Genomic DNA, 27,032 nt, shown 5'->3' on the forward strand with positions numbered 1-27,032 from the left:
CCCTCCCCCCCAGGTCCAGCGGGAGAGGCGGGGGGGTCCCGCTGGTGTCCCCCCCTCAACCCGTTGGGCACCGCGGTACCGCGGGGGGGGGGGGTGGCTCTATATCCTAACGCTGAACAAAGGAATAAATTAAAGGGGCTCTCAAAGGGACAGAGAGAAAAACTGGGGGGAAATGGTAAAAGGGGGGGTGCATGGTCATGGCGGGGGGGGGCGGGTGTACAAAAGGTCGTAGAAAAGGTCGGGGGGGTGTGGGAGGGGTCTGCTCTGCTCCTGATGAGGGATAATTCTGGGGGGGGGAGGGGTGCCACAAACTGGGGTGTGAGGGCTGAGGGGGGGTGACGATGGGGGGGTGAAGAAGGGGTGGGATGCGGCGGGGGGGGCACGGATGTGGTGGCACTGATGTGAGGATATGGGGAGGGGGAGATGAAACAGCCACGGATGGGGGGCACTGATGGGGGGGTGGAGGGGAAACCTCGGAGGGGGGCACAGAGACGTGGATGTGGATGGGGGGGGTGGCACTTGGGGGGGGGGGGGCGCAGATTGGAGGGGGGGTTCAGTGACCTCATCCCTGCGGCACAACACCGCGCAACGGGGGGGGGGGGGGGGGGGCACCAGGACCAGAAGAGACCCCACCGCTGGGGGGGGGGAGGGGGCGGATAATAAATAGAGCATCAAAAATACAAACCGCGGGGCGCCCCTTCTGGGGGGGGGTCCCGGCCGTCCGCCCCCCCCCGCCCCGTTATACCAGAGCGGTGCGCGGCTCCACGCACGGCCCCACGCTGGCGGCGCTGCTGCGGCGACGGAGCCCCGGGGTGGGGGGGCCGCGGGGGCCGCCGGGGGTGGGGGGGCCGCCGGGGGTGGGGGGCCCGTCCCCGGGACAGCCGTGCTGCTGCAGGATCTCGGCGCACTCCCGGCTGCCGGAGCGCCGCGCGTAGAACAGCGCCGTGCGGCCCTGCGCGTCCCGGGCCCGAACGTCTGCGCCGTACTGCGGGACAGCGCGCCACGTGACCGCACGGCCGTCACGTGACCCTACGGCCACCCCACATCCCTGTCCCACCCCGTGTCCCCTATAGCCGTCGCGTGTCCCTACGCCCACCCCGTGTCCCCACGGCCTCACTTATCCCTATGGCCACCCCACGTCCCCGCGGCCACCCCGTGTCCCGTACGGCCGTCCCACGTCCCTACAGCCATCCCATTACTTGTATGGCCACCACTTATCTCTATGGCCACCCCACGTCCCCTGAGGATGTCACATGTCCTCTACGGTCACTATGTGTCCCCCACGGCCACCCCACGTCCCCACGGCCAACCCGTGTCCCCCACGGCTGTCCCATGTCCCCTCTGGACACCCACCATCCCCTATAGGATATCCCCCTATTTCTCCTATGGCCACCCCACGTCCCCCATCACCATCGCGTGTCCTTATGGCCATCCCATGTCTACCATGGCCACCACATCTGCCCTACAGCCACCCCACACCCCGACAACCACCCCACACCCCACATCCACCCCCCCCACACACCTCTCACACCCACCCCCACATCCCCCACGCCCACCCCACATCCCCCACGCCCACCCCCACACCCAATACCCACCTCATTTCCCCCATACCCACCCTACACACCCTGTGACAATCCCATCTCCCCCATACCCACCCCACGTCCCCCACAGCCACCCTACATCACCCATACCCGCCCCAAATCCTCCATGCCCACCCTACACACCCCACATCCACCCTACACACCCCACACCCACCCCGTATCTCCCATACCCACCCTACACACTCCATGATAATCCCATCTCCCCATACCCTCCCCACACCCCCCACCCCACTCCACATTCGACACGCCCACCCTACCCTCCCTATCACCACCCCACATCCCCCACCCACCCCACACCCACCCTAATGCCCCAACCCCCCCCCCCCCGCGCCCACCCACCCACACCAGCAGCTGGGTGACGACCACCAGCGCCATATCGCAGGCCAGGTGCAGCGCGGTCCTGCGCTCCCCGTCGCAGGCGGCGAGTTGCTCCTTCCTGCTGTGCGCCAGCAGCAGCAGCACCGCCTCCAGCTCCTGGTCCCGCACGGCGCTCAGCAGCCGCTCCCCCAGCGCCGCCTCGGCCGCGGGCAGCGGGGCCAGGAAGAGCCGCTGCTCGTACTTGGCGCGGATCCACGCCTCGCGTTCCTCCCTGAGCACAGAGACGGGGGCGGGGGGCGTGAGAGGCAATGGGGGGTGGGGGAAAACGGGGGTTGTGTGGGGCGATGGGGGATGGGGGGCAATGGGGGGCGTGAGGGGGAATGGGGGATGGGGGGCGGTGGGGGATGTGTGGGGCGATGGGGGATGTGGGGCGATGGAGGATGTGTGGGGCAGTGGGGGATGTGGGGCAGTGGGGGATGGGGAGCAGTGGGGGATTTGGTGCAATGAGGGATGTGGGGCAACGGGGGACGTGTGGGGCACCAGGGGCCATTGAGGGATGTGGGAAATGAGGGTCGGGGGGCAATGGGGATCTGTGGGGCAATGGGGGACGTGGGGGATGTGGAGCAATGTGGGGCGCGCACACTCACACACACACACAGTCACAGTCACACTCAAACTCACATTCACACGCACACACAAACATCCACACAATCACACTCAGTTACACTCACGCATGCACACTCACACTCACACACACACTCACACTGACACTCACACACACTCACACACACACTCACACTCACTCACATACACTCACACTCACACACACTCACACACACACACTCACACTGACACACACACACACTCACACACACACACCACACACACTCACACTGACACACACACACACACACACACACACACACACTCACACACACACACACTCACACTCACACACACACTCTCTCACACACTCACACTCCCACTCCCACTAACTCCCACTCACCTGGACGATTCCTGCGTGGGTTTGCAGCGCCCCCTGGTGTTCCGCTCCCAGATGCTGTTGGCGGTGGCGTTGCCGATGGAGTTCAGCACCACGGTCAGCTCCCGCGGCCAGTCGTCCAAATCCAGGGAGCGCACGCGCGACACGTGGGTGCCGAGGTTGCGGTGGATGCCGGAGCACTCGATGCAGATCAGCGCGCCCAGGTTCAGGCTGGCCCACGTGGGGTCTGCGGAACGGCACCACGTGACCCACGGCACCGCGTGACCCACAGCATGGTGTGACCCACGGCATGGCATGACCCACAGCATGGTGTGACCACGGCACCGCGTGACCCACAGCATGGTGTGACCACGGCACCGCGTGACCCACAGCATGGTGTGACCCACGGCACTGCGTGACCCACAGCATGGTGTGACCCACGGCATGGCATGACCCACAGCATGGTGTGACCCACGGCACCGCGTGACCCACAGCATGGTGTGACCCACGGCACGGCATGACCCACAGCATGGTGTGACCCACGGCACCGCGTGACCCACAGCATGGTGTGACCCACGGCACGGCATGACCCACAGCATGGTGTGACCCACGGCACCGCGTGACCCACAGCATGGTGTGACCCACGGCACCGCGTGACCCACAGCATGGTGTGACCACGGCATGGCGTGACCCATGACATAGTGTGACCCATGGCACCACGTGACCCACGGCACAGCGTGACTCAAAGCATTGTGAGACCCACAGCATGGCGTGACCCACGGGACCGCGTGACCCACAGCACAGCGTGGCCCACAGCACAGTGTGCCCCACGTCCCCACAGACCATTGTCACCCTGTGGCCCCACATATCACCCACATCCCTCTATTCCCCTTTGTCACCCCACCCCCCCACCCCGCACTCACTGGGTGCCCCGCAGTCCACGCACACTGAGTTTCCCCGGGCGTTGCGGATGGCCTGGATGGCCACAGCCTCGTTCTGGCTGTCCACGCGCGCCTGGGGACAGCGGGTGACAACGTGTGACAACGTGTGACGACAGCAGGTGGCAACGGGAGACCCCAACCCCGTGGCCCGCCCCCCCTCGCCCCCTACCTTGTTCTTGCTGCTCTCGCAGCACTGCAGGCTGGCCAGGATCTGGCTCTCGATGGCCTGCACCCAGGCGTCGCGCTCCTCGAAGCTGCCGGCCTCAAAGTGCCACGTCTGCCCCGTGCTGGACACGATCAGGAACTCAAAGTTCTCCTCCTCTGCGGGGGCACGGAGCGCTGCCACGGGGCCGGGGGGCAGCGCGGGACCCCCCATCCAGGGGTCACCCCATAGAGACCCTCCCCATAGAGACCCCCCCCGTAGAGGCCCCCATAAAGGGGTCACCCCATAGAGACCCCCCCATCCCCGTGGGTTTGGGGACGCGGCGGTGCGAGCGCGGCAGGCAGGCGGGGGGGTGATGCAGCCACATGCGGGGCGCGCGGTGCCACGTTACCTGTTTTATAAATATTTCTTAAACTACCAAAGCTTTTTAATTTCCACATTTTGCGTTTGGCTGCGGAAACGGCAAAGAGAGGAAAAAAGGGGGGGGACAGAGAGTCAGGAAGAACCCGAGAAGCAACGGGAGAGGAGGTGAGGGGGGGTGGCACAGAGCGGGGACGTGGCTCAGCGTGGGGGGCGGCTCCGGAAGCGGTGGGACCATGGGAGGTGGCTGCGTCCCCATAGGGTGACAGCTGTGCCCCAGTGGGGTGGTGGCCGTGTCCCAGTAGGGTGGCAGCTGTGTCTCCATGGGGTGGCAGCTGTGTATCCATAGGATGGCAGCCATGTCCACATAGGCTGGCAGCTGTGTCCCCTTGGGGTGACAGCCGTGTCCCCATGGGATGGCAGCCGTGTCCCCATGGGATGCCAGCTGTGTCCCCATGGGATGGCAGCCGTGTCCCCATAGGATGCCAGCTGTGTCCCCATGGGATGCCAGCTGTGTCCCCATGGGTTGGCAGCTGTGTCCCCATGGGATGGCAGCTGTGTCTCCATGGGTTGGCAGCTGTGTCCCCATGGGATGGCAGCCGTGTCCCCATGGGATGCCAGCTGTGTCCCCATGGGATGGCGGCCGTGTCCCCATGGGATGGCAGCTGTGTCCCCATAGGATGCCAGCTGTGTCCCCATGGGATGGCGGCCGTGTCCCCACGATGGCCGCCATCCCCAGGTCCCTGCAGCTCTCACCTTCCGCCTGCCCCGCGGAGCCCTCCGTCTTGGACGGCGTCGAGAGCTTCTTCCGGCGGTGCTTCTTGCGGTCGATCATCGGCGACGGCGGCGGATCGCGGCCCGAACTGCCGGGGCTGGAGATGGATTCGGGGCCGGCGGCGCCATCTGCCAAAGGGATTCGCTGGGGGATCGGCGCCGCCCGGCCGCCACGGCCACCGAGGCCACCAACGGGCACAACGGGGCACAGCGGGCTCGTCGGCTTCCTTGGGGCCACCGGGCTCACCAGCGTCAAGAGTGTCACCGTGGCCACCGGTGTCACCAAGGCCACCTGGGGTCTCCGTGGCCACCAATGTCATCAAGACCACCGGGTTCACCGAGGCCGCTGGGCTCATCGGGATCCTTGGGGCCACCGGGTTCACCAGTGTCGCCGTGGGGTCACCAAGACCACCAACGCCATTGGGATCACCAGGCTCACTGGGGCCACCAGGGCCACCAAGTCCACCTCGGCCACCGTGGCCACCAGCGTCATCGGGATCACTGTGACCAAAGGGCCACCGGGGCCACCAGAATCATGAGAGCCACTGGGGCCACCAGAGTCACCAAGCCCACCGGTGTCACCAGGATCACTGGGACCAACGGTCACCGAATCCACCAAAGCCTCTGGGGCCACCAATGCCACCGGCAGTCCTCAGGGCCACCGAGGGCCACCGAAGTCACCAGGGTCACCAATGCCACTGGGGCCACCGTGGCAGCAAGCCCCCCGCTGTCACTGGTGCCACCGGGTTTGTCAGGGTCACGGGGGCCACTGGGTCACCAGGGTCACCACGTCCACCAAAGCCACCGGGGCCACCAACTCCACCCATCCTCCCACGGCCACCAGTGGCCACCTCTGTCCCCACGGTCCCCACCTCCCCAGGATGAGCGGGGGCCACCATGCTCAGAGGGGCCACCTCAGCTGAGGTCCCCAAATGTCCCCAGGGACTGGGACAGAAACAGGGATGGGGACACGGATGGGGATGGAGATGGGGATGGGAACGGGGACGGGGACAATTACACGGACAGGGATGGGGACAATGACAGGGACTGGGATGGGGACGGGGACAGGGATGGGGACAATGATGGATGAGGAATGGGGACAGGAACAGGAACAGGGACTGGGATGGGGATGGGGACAGGGATGGGGACAATGATGGATGAGGAACGGGGACAGGGACAGGAACAGGGACTGGGATGGGGAAGGGGACAGAAATGGGGACAATGAAGTGGACAGGGATGGGAACAGACAGGAACAGGGAAGAGGACGGGGATGGCAATGGGAACAGGGATGGGGATAAGAACAGGGACAGGGACGGGGACGGGGACGGGAAAGGTGACGGTGACAGGGCTGGGGACAGCGGCAGGCACTCACCGGACAGCTTGGCGCTGGATGCGGAGGCGCAGCGCTGCAGGGGCCGCTCGCCCTTCCCCGCACCTTTGCTCCCCGGATCCGGGGGGAGGCTGAGCCCCACGGGTGACGCCGCGGCTGCGGGCGGGGAGGGGACGGCGATGCAAACGTCCCCCCGGGGCGGCAGGGGGTGCGGCCCCCGCCCGCGACCCCCCCCCCCCTCACCGCCGCCGTCGGAGCCCACGTCCTTCAGCAGCCCGTTGACGCTGGCCGAGGGGCCGCAGGCGGAGATGGCGCGGGGCGGGCGCTTCCCCGGCACCTTGACCGTGGTGCGCAGCAGATCCATCTCCTTGCCGTGGGTGCTGTGGATGTAGTCCTGGGGGGGGAGGGGGCTGAGACGGGGAACGGAGGGTTGGGGGCTCGGGACGGGGACGGGGGTGGGCTGGGGGCGCTCACGTTGATGGTGGGGTGGTAGAAGAGCAGCCCGTTGCTGGACAGGGTGACGTATTTCTTCTTCCACTCCTTGTTGAGGGAATTGCCGCTGCGCTTCAGCAGGAAGCTCTGGGGGTGGGGGGGTCGTGAGGGGACAATGGGGGCAGCGGGGAAATGGGGGCAGTGGGGGCGATGGGGGCAATGGGGGCAGTGGGGAAATGGGGGAAATGGGGGCGATGGGGATGACGAGGATGACTGGAGTTATGGGGATGACGGGAATGGTGGGGACAATGGGGACAATGGAGACAATGAGGACAATGGGGACAATAGGAATGGTGGGGACAATGGGGACGATTGAGGTGATGAGGACAATGGGGATGAGGGGAAGGATGATGGAGGAGGTAACGGGGAGAACAATTGGGGCGATGGGGACAATGGGGACAATGAGACGACGTTGGGGACGCTGGGTGTGAGTGAGGTGATGGTGGGTTGGATGGGGTTGATGGGATTGATGGGTTGGGTGGGTTGGATGGGTTCCATGGGTTCGAAGGGTTTGGTGGGTTTGGTTATTGATGGGTTGGATGGGTTTGACAGGTTGGATGGGTTGGATGGGTTTGTTGGGTCCCATGGGTTCCATGGGTTTGGTGGGGTTGATGGGTTGGATGGGTTCAATGGGTTCAATGGGTTTGGTGGGTTCCATGGGTTCCATGGGATTGATGGGATGATGGGGATGATGGGTTCCATGGGTTCCATGGGTTCAGTGGGTTCCATGGTTCCATGGGTTCAATGGGTTTGATGGGTTTGGTGGGACTGGGGGGTTCAGTAAGTCGGATGGGTTGGATGGGTTTGTTGGGTCAGATGGGTTCCATGGGTTGGATGGGTTGATGGGTCCATTATGGGTTCCATGGGTTCCATGGGTCGGATGGGTTTGTTGGGCTTAATGGGTTGGTTGGGTTCCATGGGATTGAGGGGGTTGATGAAATTGATGGGTTGGATGGGTTCCATGGGTTTGGTGGGTTTGAAGGGATTGATGGGTTCGATAAGTTTGATGGGTTCCATGGGTTCCATGGGTTTGTTGGGTTGGATGGGGCGGATGGGGCGGATGGGGCGGATGGGGTGGATGGGGCGGATGGGGCGGGTGGGGCGGATGGGGCGGATGGGGCGGATGGGGCGGATGGGGTGGATGGGGTGGGTGGGGCGGATGGGGTGGATGGGGTGGGTGGGGCGGATGGGGCGGATGGGGCGGATGGGGTGGGTGGGGCAGCTGGGGTGGGTGGGGCGGATGGGGCGGATGGGGCGGATGGGGCGGATGGGGTGGATGGGGTGGATGGGGCGGATGGGGCGGATGGGGTGGGTGGGGCGGATGGGGTGGATGAGGTGGGGCGGGTGGGGCGGATGGGGCGGGTGGGGCGGATGGGGCGGATGGGGTGGATGAGGTGGGGCGGGTGGGGCGGGTGGGGCGGATGGGGCGGATGGGGCGGGTGGGGCGGATGCCCTCCAACCTGTTTGATGGGGATGGCCCGCCCGCTGCCCGCCGCCTCGCCACGGCTGTCCAGGCTGCGCTTCTCCGAATCGCTGCCGCGCCGCGTCTGTGGGGACAGCGTGGCTCCAGCAGCCCGGTGCCACCCCCGCTCCAAGGGGACACTCGCCGCCGCCACCACGCCGGGGGACACGGGGGACGCCCACCCGCCACGTGTCCTCGCTGCCACACTCACCCACCCACCCCCCGTCCCTGCACTCCCAACACCTCACCCCCCCCGCCCCCAGCCCCTCCCCACTTCTGCGGGTCCCCGCGTCCCCCGCTGCCCCCCCGGCCCCACTCACGGCAAACAGGCTGGTGTGGCGCTTGGCCCCGCGGTGCAGGGAGCTGGGGGTCCCCATTGGGGCGGGGGTCTCACTGCGCAGCTCCCGGTGGCTGACGTTGGGGGTGGAGGGCAGCGAGGACGAGTAGTCGCTGGTGTGACCCCCATTGCTGGTCTGGGGGAAGGGGGGCAGCCTCAGCGGGGTCAGCCGTGGGGGGTGGGGTTGTGGGGTGTGGGTGGGGTGTGGGGTGGGCTGTAGGCTGGGGTTGGGGGCTGTGGGCTGTGGGGTTGCTGGGGGTGTGGAGTTTTGGGGGGGCGTGGTGGGTTTGGGGTTGTGGGGCGTGGGCAGTGGGTTTGGGGTTGGGGTTTGGGGGTGGGGTTGTGGGTTTGGGGTTGTGGGGCGGTGGGGTGGGTTGTGGTGAGGGGGTTGTGGGGTTTGGGCGGTGGGGTTGTGGGGTTGTGGGTTGTGGGGTTGTGGGTGGGGTGTGGGGTTGTGGGGTTGTGGGGTTGTGGGGCGGTGGGGGTGTGGGGTTGGGGTTGTGGGGTTGTGGGGTTGTGGGCGGTGGGGTTGTGGGGTTGTGGGGTTGTGGGGTTGTGGGCGGTGGGGTTGTGGGGTTGTGGGGTTGTGGGGTTGGGGGTTGTGGGGTGTGGGGTGGTGGGTTGTGGGGTTTGGGGTTGTGGGGTTGTGGGGTTGTGGGGTTGTGGGGTTGTGGGGTGTGGGGTTGTGGGTTGAGGGTTGTGGGGTGGTGGGGTTGTGGGGTTGTGGGGCGTGGGGTTGTGGGGTTGTGGGGTTGTGGGGTTGAGGGGTTGTGGGGCTGTGGGGTGTGGGTTGTGGGTTGTGGGGTTGTGGGGTTGTGGGGTTGTGGGGTTGTGGGGTTGTGGGGCGGTGGGGTTGGGGGTTGTGGGGTTGTGGGGTTGGTGGGGCTGTGGGGTTGTGGGGGTGGGGTTGTGGGGTTTGTGGGGTTGTGGGGTTGAGGGGGTTGTGGGGTGTGGGGTGGTGAGGGTTGTGGGGTTGTGGGGTTGAGGGGTTGTGGGGTTGTGGGGTTGTGGGGTTGGTGGGGTTGTGGGGTTGTGGGGTTGTGGGGTTGAGGGTTGTGGGGTTGTGGGGTTGTGGGGTTGTGGGGTTGGGGGTTGTGGGGTTGTGGGGTTGTGGGGTTGAGGGGTTGTGGGGTTGAGGGGTTGTGGGGTGTGGGGTTGTGGGGTTGAGGGTTGTGGGGTTGTGGGGTTGAGGGGTTGTGGGGTTGAGGGGTTGTGGGGTTGTGGGGTTGTGGGGTTGTGGGGTTGTGGGGTTGAGGGGTTACCTGGGCGCCGCCGATGGGGGTGGAGGCAGCTGAGTGTGTGGGGGAGCTGGGCAGGGATTTGCAGGACGCCAGGAGCTGCTGCTTCCGCAGGGCCACCACCTTCTGGGCCACTGTGCCACCACACCGCGGCACCACGGCGTCACCGCGGCGTCACCCCCAGTGCCGCGGAGCGCCGACCCCACACGGCGGCCGCAGCCCCCACCCCCTGCACCCATCGCTCCCCACCGCCCCCCCACTCGCGGCGCCCGTCGCACCCAGCACCGCTCTCAGCCCCCCCCGTCCCCAATGCCCCCCCCCGTGGTCCCCCCGTACCCAACCCCAACCCCAGCGCCGTCACTCCCCCCCATCCTCCCGCCCGCCCACAGCTCCCATCCCATCCGCTACTGGACACAAAACCAACACAGTCCCCTCCCACCACCACCCCAATCCCACCCCAATCCCACCCCAATCCCACACCCAATCCCACCTCATCCCAATCCCACCCCCAATCCCACCCCAATCCCACCCCAATCCCACCCCAATCCCATCCCTCCCCAATCCATCCCCCTCAAATCACAGACCCTTTCTCTCCACCCACAATCCCACCCCAATGCCACCCCACTCCACCCCACCCACAATCCCACCCTACCCTCAGTCCCACCCCAACCCCAATCCCATCCCACTCAACCCCAATCCCACCCTCCTACAACCACAGACCCCCCCGCCCCCAACCCCAATCCCATCCCATCCCACCCATAATCCCACCTCTCTCCAACCACACATCCGTCCCCCGCCGCCCCAATCCCATCCCCACCCCACCCCACCCCATCCCATCCCACCTCAATCCCATCTCTCTCCAACCACAGATCCCTCCCATCACACCATAATCCCACCCCAACCCCAATCCCACCCCAACCCCATCCCACCCCACCCACAATCCCACCTCAACCCCACCCCCCTCCAACCACAGACCCCAATCCCACTCCAATCCCAATACCATCCCAAACACAATCCCACCCACAATCCCACCACCCCCCTCCAACCACAGATCCCTCCCACCCCAACCCCAATTCCACCCCACCCAACCCCAATCCCATCCCACCCAACCACAGACCCCTCCCACCCCAAACACAATCCCCCCCAACCCCAATCCCATCCCCACCCCAACCCAACAATCCCACCCCAATTCCATCTCCCTCCAACTCCAATCCCACCCACAATCCCACCCCCTTCAACCTCAGACCCCATTCCCCCCCAACCCCAATCCACCACCCACCCCAACCCCAACCCCAATCCCATCTCCTTCCAACCCAACCCCAACCCCACCCCAACCCCAACCCCAATCCCATCTCCCTTCAACCCCAACCCCAACCCCACCCCAACCCCAACCCCAATCCCATCTTCCTCCAACCCCAACCCCAACTCCACCCAACCCCAACCCTGATCCCATCTCCCTTCAACCCCAACCCCAACCCACCCCACCCCAACCCCAAACCCATCCCCACCCCAACCCCAACCCCAATCCCATCTCCCTTCAACCCCAACCCCAACCCCACCCAACCCCCAATCCCATCTTCCTCCAACCCCAACCCCACCCCCCCCGATCCCCCATCTCCCTTCAACCCCAACCCCACCCCCACCCCAACCCCAATCCCATCTCCTTCAACCCCAACCCCACCCCCCACCCCAACCCCATCCCATCTCCCTCAACCCCAACCCCAACCCCGATCCCACCCACAATCCCAATCCCTCATCTCCAACCCCACCCCCAACCCCAATCCCACCCACCCCCCCAATCCCACCGCAGCCCCGCCCCCTCCCACCCTCGCTGAAGACCCTCTCGACGTTCAGGCCGTATGTGGCGCAGGTCTCGTAGTAGAGGCAGCGCCTCATGTCCCCGCACAGCGCCTGCGCGCGCCCGTCCTCGATCACCCGCGGGTTGGAGGAGCTGATTTTGTCTGGGGGGCGGGAGAGGGTGAGGAGGGGTCTCTTCCCTCCCTCTGGGGGGGGTCACGCCCCCCGACTCACCCTGGGTGCCCACCAGGGCCAGGGCGACCTCGCCGGCAGCCCGATGGGCGCAGAGCAGCCGGTGGAGCCGCGCCGCCTCCTGGAAGCTGCCCTCGTCCTCCAGGCTGAAGACGAAGACGACGGCGTCCGCCCAGTTGGCGAACTGGGGAGGGGGCGCGAGGAGGGGCTCAGGGCTCGGCTCCGCGCTCAACGGCCCCCCGCCCCCCCGCCCCCGCAGCTGCCGACCCCCGGCCGCCCCGCCGACCTGGGCGTCCGGAGCGCCGGCTTCCTCGCGGATGAGCAGCAGGTGGCTCTGCCCGTCAACCGTCACCTCGCGCTTGAACTGCCCGCCTGCGGGGGGGGGGCTGGGGTCCCGCAGCCACGGCCAACGCACGGCCACGGCCGCCCCACCGCCCCACAGCCACCCCACAGCCACCCCACAGCCACAGCCACCCCACCGCCACCCCACCACCCCACAGCCACCCCACAGCCACCCCACCACCCCACAGCCACCCCACAGCCACAGCACCCCACCACCCCACAGCCACAGCACCCCACAGCCACCCCACCACCCCACAGCCACCCCACAGCCACCCCACCGCACCCACAGCCACCCCACAGCCACACCCACCACCCCACCGCCCCACAGCCACCCCACAGCCACAGCCACCCCACAGCACTGCACCCACAGCCACCCACAGCCACAGCCACCCACAGCACTGCACCCCACAGCCACCCCACCACCCCACAGCCACCCCACAGCCACCCACAGCCACAGCCACCCACAGCCACCCCACAGCCACCCCACCCCCCCACAGCCACCCCACAGCACTCCACAGCCACAGCACCCCACATCCACAGCACCCCACCCACAGCCACCCCACAGCCACCCCACAGCACCCCACATCCACAGCAACCCCACTGCCACAGCCGCCCCACAGCCACCCCACCCACCCCACTGCCACCCCACAGCCACCCCACAGCCACCCCACAGCCACCCCACCACCCCACAGCCACCCCACAGCCACGGCCGCCCCACCACCACCCACGGCACGGCCGCCCCACACACCCCACAGCCACCCCACAGCCACAGCCACCCCACAGCCACCCCACCACCCCACAGCCACCCCACAGCCACAGCCACCCCACCACCCCACAGCCACAGCCACCCCACAGCCACCCCACCACCCCACAGCCACCCCACAGCCACCCCACACCACCCCACAGCCACCCCACAGCCACCCCACAGCCACAGCCACCCCACAGCCACCCCACCACCCCACAGCCACCCCACAGCCACCCCACCACCCCACAGCCACCCCACCCACCCCACAGCCACCCCACAGCCACCCCACCACCCCACAGCCACCCCACCACCCCACAGCCACCCCACAGCCACCCCACCACCCCACAGCCACCCCACAGCCACCCCACAGCCACAGCCACCCCACAGCCACCCCACAGCCACCCCACAGCCACCCCACCACCCCCATTGCCACCCCACCGCCACCCCACCGCCACGGCCACCCCACAGCCACCCCACAGCCATGGCCACCCCACAGCCACGGCCGCCCCACCACCCCACAGCCACCCCACAGCCACCCCACAGCCACGGCCACCCCACAGCCACCCCACAGCCACAGCCGCCCCACAGCCACCCCACCCACCCCACTGCCACCCACAGCCACCCCACCACCCCACTGCCACCCCACAGCCACCCACAGCCACGGCCACCCCACAGCCACCCCACAGCCACCCCACATCCACAGCCACCCCACCGCCACAGCCACCCCACAGCCACCCCACCACCCCACTGCCACCCCACCACCACCCCACAGCCACCCCACCACCCCACAGCCACCCCACTGCCACCCCACAGCCACGGCCACCCCACAGCCACGCCACCCACCACCACCCCACAGCCAACAGCCACCCCACAGCCACCCCACCACCCCACCACCCCACTGCCACCCCACCGCCACCCCACAGCCATGGCCACCCCACAGCCACCCCACAGCCACAGCCACCCCACCACCCCACAGCCACCGCCCCAGCCACCCCACAGCCACGGCCACCCCACGGCCGCCCCACCACCCCACTGCCACCCCACCGCCACGCCACAGCCACAGCCACCCCACAGCCACGGCCACCCCACCACCCCACAGCCACCCCACAGCCACAGCCATCCCACCACCATGACCACCCCACAGCCACCCCACAGCACGGCCACCCCACAGCCACGGCCACCCCACGGCCACCCCACCGCCACCCACACAGCCATCCCACAGCCACAGCCACCCCACAGCCACGGCCACCCCACGGCCACCCCACAGCCACGGCCACCCCACGGCCACCCCACCGCCACGGCCACCCCACAGCACCCACAGCCACAGCCACCCCACCGCCACCCCACAGCCACAGCCATCCCACCGCCATGGCCACCCCACAGCCACCCCACAGCCATGGCCACCCCACTGCCACCCCACCGCCACCCCACAGCCACCGCCACCCCACAGCCACCACCACCCCACCGCCACCCCACCGCCACCCCACAGCCACCGCCACCCCACAGCCACAGCCATCGCACAGCCATGGCCATCCCAAAGCCACGGCCAGACCATGGCCACGTTGTGTCTCACAGCTACATGCAGCCCGTGGCCGTGGCAATTCAGTGGCCTTGTCTGCTCCATGGCCACATCCATCCCACAGCTGAGTCCATCACATGACCAGATCCATCCCACAATCACGTCCGTCCCACGCCCACGTCCATCCCACTGCCATGTCAGTTCCATGGCTGCCTCCACTCCATGGCCGTGTCAACCCACGGCCACGTCCATCCTGTGGCCCCATCCATCCTAAAGCCATTCCCATCCCATGGCCCCGTCCATCCCACGGCCGTGTCAACCCCACTGTCGTGCCCATCCCACAACCCCACACCCACATCCACCCCACAGCCACGTCCAACTCTTGCCCACATCCAACCTGCAGTCAGTTCCATCCCTTGGCCACGTCCACCCCACAGCCACGTCCATCACATGGTAGTTTCCACCCCATGATCACATTAATCCCATACCCACGTCCATCCCATACCCACGTCCACCCCACAGCCACGACCACCCCATACCTACGTCCATCCCACAGTCACCACCACCCCACAGCCACATCCACCTCACAGCCACATCCACCCCACACCCATGTCCACCCCACACCCATGTCTATCCACAGTCACGACCACCCCACAGCCACATTCACCCCACAGCCACGTCCATCCCATACCCACGTCCATCCAACAGCCATGATCACCCTACAGCCACGTCCATCCCACAGCCACGTCCACCCCACAGCCACGTCCATCCCATACCTACGTCCATCCCACAGTCACGACCACCCCACAGCCATATCCATCCCACAGCCACGTCCATCCCATACCTATGTCCATCCCACAGCCACATTCACCCCACAGTCACGTCCATCCCATACCCACGTCCATCCCACAGCCATGATCACCCCACAGCCACGTCCATCCCATACCCACGTCCATCCCATACCCACGTCCACCCCACAGCCACATCCATCCCATACCTACATCCATCCCACAGCCATGATCACCCCACAGCCACGTCCATCCCATACTCACGACCACCCCACAGCCATGTCCATCCCACATCCACGTCCATCCCATACCCACGTCCACCCCACAGCCCCTCCCCCCGCCCCAGCCACTCACTCTCGGTGGGCTCCAGGCTCACATAGGAGCCGGTGAGGAAGCGATGGACCAGCGCTGATTTCCCACTCCTGCTGCTGCCCAGGACGCCCTGGGAGAGGACAGAGAGGGAGTTGGGACGTCTGGGGCCACGGGGTGGGGACACGAGGACGTGGGGTGGGGACAGAAGGACACCGAGCGGGGACAGGAGGACACAGGATGGGGACATGAGGACATGAGGACAGGAGGCAGGAACACGAGGAGATGGGGTGGGGACGGGGGATGGGGAGACGGGACAGGAGGACAAGAGGAGAAGAGGACAGGAGGACACGAGGGTGTGAGGATATGAGGACAACTGGACAGGAGGACATGAGGACAGGAGGACATAAGGAACAGAGGATGTGAGCATATGAGGACAGGAGGACAGGAGAACAAGAGGACAGGAAAATAGGAGGACAGCAGGACGGGAGGACAGGAAGACAAGACAGGAGGACAGGAGGAAAAGAGAACAGGAGGACAGGAGGACAGGAGGACAGGAGGACAAGAAAATAGGACAGCAGGACAGGAGGACAGGAGGACAGGAGGACAGGAGGACACGGCACCCACCAGGCGGATCTCGGGGATGGAGCGGCCCAGCGTCCATTCCTGGCTGTTCACCAAGGCCTCTGCGGGGAGCAGGGGGGTGAGGGGGGGCCGGGCGCCCCAGCGCCTCCAGTCCCACCCCGGGGGGCTCCGGCCGCCCCCAGCCCCGCGCCGGCGCCGGCGGTGCTGCACGGGGGCGGCCACGCGGCGTCACCAGGCAACGGCACCGCGGGGGAGCAGGCGGCACCAGCGCGGGCTGCAGCGATTTGCACGAGGGGGGGCGGCGCCACAGGGCACGAGAGCACGCGAGGTGTGCGTGTGTGCACGAGGAAATGGCACGGCGTGGAGACAAGGAGGTGCCACGGGGCACCACGACACCGGGGGGGGGCACGAGGACGGCGGCCCGGCAAGGGGACGCGGCGCGGCACGGGGACACGCGGGAACGGGGGGCACGAGGGCGTGGCGCGGCGCGGGGTCACGACGGGCACAGGAACGCGGCGCACGGCCACGGAGCAGGGCGCGAGGAGGCGAGGACACGGCGGTGACACGAGGGGACGGGGCGGGGCTCCGAGAGGTGGCAGCACGACAGCATGGAGGGAGAACAGCAGTGGGGCACGGGGACGCGGTGTGACATGAGGACGTGGCATGACATGAGAACATGGCGTGACGTGAGGACATGGCGTGACGTGAGAACATAGTGTGACATGAGGACATGGCGTGACATAAGGACGTGGCGTGACGTGAGGACATGGCATGACGTAAGGATACGGCGTGACATGAGGACGTGGCATGACATGAGAACATATCATGTCATATCGTGTCATATCGTGTCGTATCGTGTTCTGTTGTGACATACCGTCATGACACAGTACGTCACACCATGTCATATCATGTCATATCACGTCATACCGTGTCATATCGTGTTGTGTTACACCATGTCGCAACGCACTGTGTCATATCACGTCGTATCACATTATATTGCGTCTTATCGTGTCATATCATGTCATATCGTGGCATATCGTGCTGTGTTGTGACACAACGTATCATGATGCATTGCGTCATATCACATCATATCGTGTCATATCATGTTGCATCAAGTCATACCGTGTCATATCACCTCATGTTGTGTCATATCGTGTTGTATCATGTCGTATCATATCATATCACGTTGTATTGCTTCGTATCGTGCCGTGTTGTGACATACCACATACGACATCATATCATGCCACATCACGTCATATCGTATCGTGTCGTGTCATATCACCAGATCACCTCATGCGGTGTCATATCGTGTCACACCGGGTTTTATCACAGCGCTTCGTGTCATGTCGTGACATACCATGTCATGACGCAGTGTCATATCGTGCCATGTTGTCTCCCCCCCCAAGGCCTCAGTTTCCCCGTCACACATGGAGCCCCTCCCCCCCGTCCCCACCGCAGGGGTTGACACCCCCCCCCAGATGTGGGGCGGAGGGACGGACGGACGGATCTGGGACGGCAAACGGACGGACGGACAGCAGCGCCCCCACGGCCACGGGGGGACCCCGCCAGGACCCCATATGGGATCCGCGCTGATGGGGTCAACGCACGGCACCACCAGAACCCCAAAAAGCCCACGGCACCAAAACCCCCCAAAAGCCCCCACACATCAGGACCCCACAGCACCAAAACCCCACAGCACCAAAACCCCACAGCACCAAAACCCCACAGCACCAAACCCCCTGACACCAAAACCCCACAGCACCAAACCCCACAGCACCAAACCCCACAGCACCAAAACCCCACAGCACCAAACCCTACAGCACCAAAACCCCACAGCACCAAACCCCACAGCACCAAACCCCACAGCACCAAAACCCCACAGCACCAAAACCCCACAGCACCAAACCCCCAGACACCAAAACCCCACAGCACCAAAACCCCACAGCACCAAAACCCCACAGCACCAAAACCCCTGACACCAAAACCCCACAGCACCAAACCCCACAGCACCAAAACCCCACAGCACCAAAACCCCACAGCACCAAAACCCCACAGCACCAAAATCCCCGACACCAAACCCACAGCACCAAAACCCCACAGCACCAAAATCCCGACACCAAAACCCCTTGAGAGGGAGAATCTGGGGACAATCTGGGGACACAGAGGGCCGATATGGGGACACAATGGGGACAATATGGGGCCACAATGTGGGGTCACAGCATGGGGACACTGGGGGACGGGGACACAGTGTGGGGACAATTTGGGGACACTGAGGCACAGGGATCGGGACACTGAGGGATGGGGACACAGCATGGGGACAATTTGGGGACACAGAGGGATGAGGACACAATCTGGGGACAACCTGGGGACACTGAGGCACAGGGACACAGCATGGGGACACTGGGGGAGAGAACACAATTTGGGGACAATATAGGGACACTGAGGCAGGGGGACACAGCGTGGGGACAATTTGGGGACATGGGGACAGGGACACAATTCGAGGACAATCTGGGGAAACTGAGGCACAGGGATGGGGACATTGAGAGATGGGGACACAATTTGGGACACGGATGGGGACACAGCATGGGGACCTAGAAGGACAATATGGGGACACTGGGGGACAACACGGGGACACTGGGGAGGGGACACAATTTGGGGACAATCTGGGGAAACTGAGGCGGGGGGACACAATGTGGGGACACTGAGGGACAATTTGGGGACACGGAGGGGCGGGGATGCAGTGTGGGGACAATTAGGGGACACTGAGGCACAGGGACGCAGTGCGGGGACACAGAGGGAAAATATGGGGACACTGGGGGAGGGGACACAATTTGGGGACACGGATGGGGACACAGCATGGGGACCTAGAAGGACAATATGGGGACACTGGGGGACAACACGGGGACACTGGGGGAGGAGACACAATTTGGGGACAATTTGGGGACACTGAGGCACAGGGACGCAGTGCGGGGACACAGAGGGAAAATATGGGGACACTGGGGGAGGGGACACAATTTGGGGAAATGTGGGGACGCTGAGGCAGGGGGACACGGCGTGGGGACGATTTGGGGACGCAGAGGGACAGGGACACGATTTGGGGGCAATCTGGGGACACTGAGGCCCGGGGACGCGGCGTGAGGACAATACGGGGACCCGGGGGGGACAATACGGGGCCACAACGGGGGGTCCCGGCCTCCACATGCCCCCCCCCCCGAGGTCCCACGTCACCCCGAGGCGCCGCCCCGCAGCACCGGGGGGGGGGGGGTTTGGGGGCGGGGGTCCCGGCCCCGCTCTACTCACTGGGGGGGCCGCCCCCGGGGGGGGGCTCGGAGCCTTGGGGCGCCCACGGGGCCGCGCTGGTGGCGGGGGGGGCGGCGGGGGTCTTGGCGAAGATGCCGCTGATGAATTTGAGCATCTTGCGGTCCCTCGTGGACGCCCGGCCCCCCCCCTCCCGGCCCCGCTTCAACCCCGCACCGGAATCGACGGGGGTCGGGGGGGGGGTGGCGGGGGGGCCTCGGGGCGGGGGGGGGGCGGCGCTCAGAGCGGAGGGGAAGGGGTTCAGGTCGCTGTTGTCCAACGTTTTGCTTTTCCCTTTGCGGGGGGACAAACGCGGCCGAGCCGGCGGCCGCCCCCCCCCCGGATCGGGACCCCCGGCTTTGCCGCCCCCCCCCCCCGCTTTGGGTCGCCCTTTGGTTTCTCCTTCGGGCCACGAGAGGCGGCCGCTTTTGGGGGGGGCGGCTTTGGGGGTCCGTCGGGGGTCCGGAGCGGCGGAAGCGGCGGCGGCTCGGAAGGGTTTGGGGCCGGGGAGGCGGAGGCGGCGGGGGGCGGCGGAGGGGTGGGGGGACGAGGGAGCCGGGGGGCGCGGGGGGGGCGGAAGGGTCCGGGGGGGGCTCCGGGCAGCCCCACGTGGATTGGGGCAGCAACGGGGGCGGCTCGGGGGGGGCGTCGGACGGCATCGCTCCGAGGCGGGGGGCGGGGGGGGGGCGAACGCGGAGGGGGGGCGGGGGTCGGGTTTGGGGGGACGGCGGGGGGGGGCGGCGGCGGAGACGGGGACGGTTTGGGGGGGACGGGAGGAGGGGGGGCGGGGGCGGGAGGGGGGGGCAGCGACGCGGGGTCGGGTTTGGGGGGCACCGCCGGGGGGGGGGGGGGCGGCGGCGGCGGCGGCGGCGACGCGGGGTCGGGTTTGGGGGTCGCGGCGGGGGGGGGGGGGCGGCAGCAGCGAGGGGTCGGGTTTGGGGGGCACCGCGGGGGGGGGCGAACGGGGGCGGCCGGAACCGCGGCAGCCGCTTCCACCGCCCCCGCCCCCCCCCGACGCCGCTCGGACGGAGCCCCGGATGGGGGGGGGGCCGGACGGGACGGGGGGGGGCGGGGGGCCGCGGGGAGGGGGGGGCTCGGGGGGGCCGCAGCCGGGGGCGGTACTTATCCGCAGCGCGTCCTGCCGCTGGAAGAGCCGCTCCGGCCGTTTGCCGCGACCGCCGTCCTCGGGTCGGGGCCGGGGGGGGGGCGGCGGGGCGGCGGGGCCGGGGGGGGGAAGAACGGCGGGGCCGGGGGGGGGCTTCTCCGGGGGGGCTCCATCCGCCGCCCCCTCCTCCGCGCCCTCCGCGTCTCCCGGCGCCGCCGCCGCCGATTCGAGCTTGACGAGGGTGAGGGAAATGAGGTACGTCGTCCTCCTCTGCGGCCCCCCCGCTCTGTTCATCGGTGCCCCCCCCCCCCCGGGCGACGGTACCGGGACCCCCCCGCCCCCCCCGTTCCGTTCGGGGCTCCTCGCCGCTCCGCGCGCCGCCGGTGCCGCTTCTCTCGGTCCCCACCCCCGGCCCTCCCCGCCCTCCCCCCCCCGAAGCCGTCCCCGCTCTCCCGCCCCCGGAGGGGTTGGCACCGCCGCGCCCCCCCCCAGCTCTGTGCCCCCCCCCCCCGGCCCTAAAATCCGGGGGTTCGCTTCGATCCCCCCCCCCGTAAAAAAAAAAAAAAAAAAGTCTCCGAAATTCGCCCCCCGGGGGTCGCGGTTCGGGGAGCGGAGGGGGCGGCGCTGCGGCTCCCGGGGGGGGGGGGGTCGGTTTGTTACGGGGGGGGGGCCGGGAGCGGCGCCTTCCGCGTTTTGGGGGGGCTCCGAACGGTGGGGGGGGGGGGGGCAGGGGTCGCCGCTCCGCTCCACGTGCGCGAGGCCGGGGGGGGGGGGGGGAACGGATGCGGGGGGGGCGGCGGTCCCGGGGCTCCCTTCCCCCCAGAATTACGGCTCAGCCCCCCCCGCTGCCGTTCCGTTCCCCCCCGGCTCTGCGACTCCCGGCCCGCAGCCGCACCGATGGCGCCGCCCCCACCGAGGCACCGCCCGCGCCCACCCCCCCCACGGCCCCCCCCAACGGCCCCCCATACAACCCCCCCTTACAGCCCCCCCCACAGACCCCATGTAGCTCCTCCCCCAAACAGCCCCCCATTACAACCCCCCCCCACAGCCCCCCCACATCCCCCCAAACTCCCCCCCTTAACCCCCCATCAGCCCCTTATGGGGACCCTATGGGAGCTGCATGGGATCCATTGGGGACCCCCCCGGGACCCCCCCGGGACCCCCCCGGGACCCCCGCCGCTTCGTTTTGGGGCGGAATCCCAATTTTGGGGCATTTTGGCCGCGCTGCATCCCGTTGCCATGGCAACGGCGGCGGCAACGCGATGGAAACGGGAAGCGGCGGCAAGGAGGGGAATGGGGGGGGGCTATGGGGTGGGGGGTTATGGGGCAGTTATGGGGTGTGGGGCAGTGATGGGGGGCAGTTATGGGGCAGTTATGGGATGTGGGGCAGTTATGGGGCAGTTATGGGGCAGTTATGGGGCAGTTATGGGGTGTGGGCAGTGATGGGGGCAGTGATCGGGTGCAGTGATGGGGTGCAGTTATGGGGCAGTTATGGGGCAGTTATGGGGCAGTTATGGGGGCAGTTATGGGGCGCAGTTATGGGGCAGTTATGGGGCAGTTATGGGGTGCAGTTATGGGGCAGTTATGGGGCAGTTATGGGTGCAGTTATGGGGCAGTTATGGGGTGCAGTTATGGGGGCAGTTATGGGGCGCAGTTATGGGGCAGTTATGGGGGCAGGGCAGTTATGGGGTGCAGTTATGGGGCAGTTATGGGGCGCAGTTATGGGGCAGTTATGGGGCAGTTATGGGGTGCAGTTATGGGGCAGTTATGGGGGCAGTTATGGGGTGCAGTTATGGGGCAGTTATGGGGTGCAGTTATGGGGTGCAGTTATGGGGGCAGGGCAGTTATGGGGTGCAGTTATGGGGGGCAGTTATGGGGCAGTTATGGGGGGCAGTTATGGGGCAGTTATGGGGACAGTTATGGGGTGCAGTTATGGGGAAGTTATGGGGCAGTTATGGGGTGTGGGGCAGTTATGGGGTGTGGGGCAATTATGGGGCAGTTATGGGGTTTGGGGCAGTTATGGGATGTGGGGCAGTTATGGGGTGTGGGGCAGTTATGGGGCAGTTATGGGGTGTGGGGCAGTTATGGGATGTGGGGCAGTTATGGGGTCAGGGACCCCTCGGTGCGGATCCCATTTTTTGGCACAACCCCCCCCCGATCGCGCGTGACGGAGCTGACAGCGTCGCCATGGCAACGCGCCCACAGCGACACCCACGGGTGGGGACCCCCCCCAATTTGTCCCTCTCTGTGCCCCTCCCCCCAGTCCATCCCAGTCCATCCCAGTCCATCCCAGTCCCTCCCCAGTGCCCCCATATAGGAACCGGTGTCCCCCATCGCGGAGGGGGGTGAGGGGGGGCTTCTCCATGTGCCGCACTGTTGGATGACCGCGTGCGACCCCCCTTCAACTTCAGTGCCCCCCCACGACACCGACCCCCCCCAGTCCGTCCCAGTTCCCCCCAGTGCTCCCATATAAGAACCGCCATCCCATCACTGGGGGGGGGGACACGACCCCGCCGGGACCTCGTTGCCCCCCGCCCCCATTGATGCCGGGGTGCCTTGGGGGGGGGGGGGGCGGATTTGGGGGTCTCAGTTCCCCCCCCCCAATTTCCGGGTAGCGCCGTGCGGTCGCGTAGCAACGCGGCATCCCCGCATCCCGTCGCCATGGCAACGGCGGGAGATGGGGGCGATGCCGGCGCGCGTCGACGGGGGGGCGGGGGGCGCATCGACGTCACCGCAGCGAACCCGCGGGTCGGCGGGGGGGGGGGGGGTTTGGGACCCCCGCGTGGGTGGGGGGGGGCTGTGAGGGGGGGCGGGGGAGGGGCCGGGGGGGCAGCGGGCGCCGGAGGTGAGGAAACGGCGACGTCAGCGACCGCAGCGCTGCGACGGCAGCACCGGAAACCGCGGCGACTGCGGGGCCGCAGCCCGCCCCCCCCCAGCCCCTCCCCCCCCCCCCGAGACCCCCCAAACGCCCCCCCCTCGAAATCCCCCCAACCCCCCCCCAACTCCCCCACGGGAGACGCCGCGCCCCCCACAGCCCCCCCCCCCCCCATGCTGGTTTCTCCCACGTGGGCGCCCCCCGCAGCCCCCCCCCGTGCTGTCTCCCCCCCCCCCGCCCCCCCCGATGCCCCGCGACCCCCAACCCACAGCCCCCCCCCCCCCCCACCCACACGGGAGCCCCTCCCAACCCCCCCAGAGTTGTGTCTGTCTGTCTCTGCACCCCTCCGTCTGTCCATCCTTCTTCCTCTCCATCCCCCCCCATTTATCTGTCTGTCCGTCCATCCCTCCAGCCGTCCGTCTGTCCGTCCATCTTTCTTTCCCTCCATCCATCAACCTGTCCCTGTCTGTCTGTCCATCCTCCCTCCCCCCCCATCCATCCGCTCCCCCTCCAGCCATCTGTCTGTCTGTCCATCCATCCTTTTCCCAGCCGTCCAGCCCTCCAACCGTCCGTCCATCTGTCCAACTTCCCCCCTTCCATCCATCCATCCCCCCCTGCAGCTGTCCGTCTGTCCATCCATCCATTCTCCCCGTATCCATCCACCCCACTGTCCATCTGTCCCCCCATCTATCCATCCATCTGTCCCTCCACCCTCATCTGTCCGTCTGTCCATCCATCCTCCCCCATCCATCCATCCACCCCCCCATCTGTCCATCTGTCTGTCTGTTCTCCCCCCAGTCCATCCATGCACCCCGTCCATCTGTCCGTCCATCCATCCTTGCACCTCCTCCATCTGTCCACCTGTCCATCCATCCATCCCCCCCATCCATCCATCTGTCCGTCTGTCTGTGCAGCCCATCTGTCTGTCCGTCCATCCTCCCCCCGTCCATCCATCCATCCATTCACTGCTCCCATCTGTCCATCTGTCCATCCACCCACTTTCTGTCTGTCCATTTGTCTGTCCATCCATCCATCCATGCACCCCCATCTGTCCATCTGTCTGTCCATCCTCCCCCCGTCCATCCATGCAACCCCTCCATCCGTCCATCTGTCCATCCATCCCCCCTCTATCTGTCCATCTGTCCGTCCATCCAGCCAGTCATCCATCCCCCCGTCCATCCGTCCATCCCTCCATCCACCCTCCTCCATCTGTCCGTCTGTCCATCCCCCCATCCACCCTTTCTCTACCTGTCCATCTGTCCGTCCATCCTCCCCCCGTCCATCCATGTACCCCATCCGTCCCACCGCCCTCCCTCCCTCCCTCCATCCATCCGCCCCCCCCACGTCCGTCTGTCCTTCCCGCCCCGATGTCCGTCGGTCTGTCCGTACCCTGCAGGGCTCTCAGCTGGGTCCCGATTCCCCCCCTGACGTCCGGGTCCCGCACGCTGTCCGTCAGCCCCAGCAGGGCGTTCAGGCAGCGCTTCGCCTCCTCGTGCCGCCGCACCTCGGCGCGGATGGCGGCCAAGGCCTGGTTGTGGGGCGGCCCCATAGCGACACGCCGGGCCGCGCAGCTACTTGTGGGGCGGCCCCATAGCGCCGTCTTCCCCGCTGCCCCCCCCCGGCCCCCCCCACGCAGCCGGGCCCCAAAGCTGCGCCCCACACAACGACGCGCTTCCTGCCTGCCTCACGCCGTGGGGCCGGGCGGGGCGCGTGGGGCCGGGCGGAACTTGTGGGGCTGGGTGGAACTTGTGGGGCCAGGCGGAACTTGTGGGGCCTGCTGTCACTTGTGGGGCCGGGCGGAACTTGTGGGGCCTGCTGTCACTTGTGGGGCCGGGCGGAACTTGTGGGGCCTGCTGTCACTTGTGGGGCCGGGCGGAACTTGTGGGGCTGGGTAGAACTTGTGGGGCCAGGCGGAACTTGTGGGGCCTGCTGTGATCTATGGGGCTGGGCGGAACTTGTGGGGCTAGGTGGAACTTGTGGGGCCTGCTGTCACTTGTAGGGCCGGGCGGAACTTGTGGGGCCTGCTGGGATCTATGGGGCTGGGCGGAACTTGTGGGGCCTCCTGTGATCTATGGGGCTGGGTGTAACTTATGGGGCCTGCTGCAATCTATGGGCCTGAGAGGAACTTATGGGGCCTGCTGCGATCTATGGAGCCTGCTGCCACTTGTAGGGCATGTTGCAATCTGTGGAGTCTGCTGTCATCTATGGGGCTGGGAGGAACCTATGGGGCCTGATGTCATCTATGGGGCCTGCTGCCACTTGTGGGGTTGGGTGTAACTTATGGGGTCCCCTCTGATCTATGGGGCTGGGTGGAACTTATGGGGCCTGCTGTCATCTATGGGGCTGGGCAGAACTTATGGGGCCTGCTGTCATCTATGGGGCCTGCTGTCACCTATGGGGCTGGGCAGAACTTATGGGGCCTGCTGCCATTTGTGGAGCTGGGTGTAACTTATGGGGTCCCCTGTGATCTATGGGGCTGGGTGTAACTTATGGGGCCTGCTGTCATCTATGGGGCTGGGCAGAACTTATGGGACCTGCTGTCATCTATGGGGCTGGGCAGAACTTATGGGGCCTGCTGCGATCTATGGGGCTGGTGCCACTTATGGGGCCTGCTGCGATCTGTGGGGTGAGCAGCCATGGGGGTGCAGGGTGGGGCGCAGCTCTGGGGGACGTGGGACGTGTGGGGATGTGTGAGCGGCCACACGGACACGGCAAGGACACGTGTGTGCAGGAGCATGGACATGCTAAGGACGCGTGTGGGGAATGTGAACACGTGTGACCACGCAGTCACGCTAAGCACATACGTGTAGCAAAGCCAAACACAGTAAGGGCAGCCGTGTAGCTGCATGAACACATTAGGGATGTGTGTTCAGCAACATGCTAAGAACACGCCAGGGGCACATGTGCTGTCACGTAAACACTCTAAAGACGTGTGCAGCCACACGGACACGCTAAGGACACGCGTGTGTGACAGGGACATGCTAAGAGCGTGTGTGTAAGGAGGACACGCTAAGGACACGTGTGTGTGTGTGACAGGACACGCTAAGGACAGTACATCTCTGGAGCAGCGGATCTGTGGGGCGCTGTATCTATGGGGCAGCAGATCTATGGGGCAATGGATCTATGGGGCAGCGGATCTATGGGGCAGTACATCCATAGGGCAGTAGACCTATAGGGCACTGTATCTATGGGGCAGTGGATCTATGGCGTTCTGTATGTATTGGGCAGTGGATTTCTGTATGTATGGGGCAGCAGATCTATGGGGCAGTGGATTTATGGGGAAGTCGATCTATGGGGCAGTGGATTTATGGGGCAGTGGATCTTGGGGCAGTGAATCTGTGGGGCAGTGGATTTATGGGGCAGTGGATCTATGGGGCGCTATCTATGGGGCAGTACATCTATGGGGCAGTGTATCTATGGAGCAGTGAATTTATGGGGCACTACATCCATAGGGCAGTACATCTATGGGGCGCTGTGTCT

General features: G+C 66.3%; 1 protein-coding gene across 1 annotated transcript; it reads right to left on the reverse strand.

Moving 5' to 3' along the window:
• Positions 1–636: 636 nt before the first annotated feature.
• AGAP2 (ArfGAP with GTPase domain, ankyrin repeat and PH domain 2) lies at positions 637–26,941 on the reverse strand. Its single transcript, XM_085212160.1, has 18 exons — positions 24,942–26,941; positions 16,318–16,376; positions 15,736–15,823; positions 12,274–12,359; positions 12,030–12,171; positions 11,825–11,959; positions 10,023–10,132; positions 8,744–8,896; positions 8,422–8,508; positions 6,944–7,048; positions 6,713–6,863; positions 6,512–6,625; positions 5,122–5,268; positions 4,012–4,163; positions 3,825–3,915; positions 2,926–3,148; positions 1,941–2,190; positions 637–985 (listed from the first exon to the last, which is right to left on the reverse strand). Exons 1-18 carry the CDS (start codon positions 25,099–25,101, stop codon positions 740–742), a joined length of 2,499 nt encoding a protein of 832 aa, XP_085068286.1. The 5' UTR covers positions 25,102–26,941; the 3' UTR covers positions 637–739.
• Positions 26,942–27,032: the final 91 nt, after the last annotated feature.

The sequence above is a fragment of the Meleagris gallopavo genome, chromosome 31 (assembly GCF_905368555.1).
Source record: "Meleagris gallopavo chromosome 31, MGAL_WU_HG_1.1, whole genome shotgun sequence".
Taxonomy (NCBI): Eukaryota; Metazoa; Chordata; class Aves; order Galliformes; family Phasianidae; genus Meleagris; species Meleagris gallopavo.

Excerpts from the sequence above, each read along its gene's own strand:
- AGAP2 (XM_085212160.1), bottom strand. The coding sequence starts at position 25,101 with ATGGGGCCGCCCCACAACCAGGCCTTGGCCGCCATCCGCGCCGAGGTG. Across the intron at positions 12,360-15,735 it reads GAGCCTGGAGCCCACCGAGA|GCGGGCAGTTCAAGCGCGAG; the intron begins GTGAGTGGCTGG and ends CCCCCCCCGCAG. Across the intron at positions 3,916-4,011 it reads GCGAGAGCAGCAAGAACAAG|GCGCGCGTGGACAGCCAGAA; the intron begins GTAGGGGGCGAG and ends CGCTGTCCCCAG.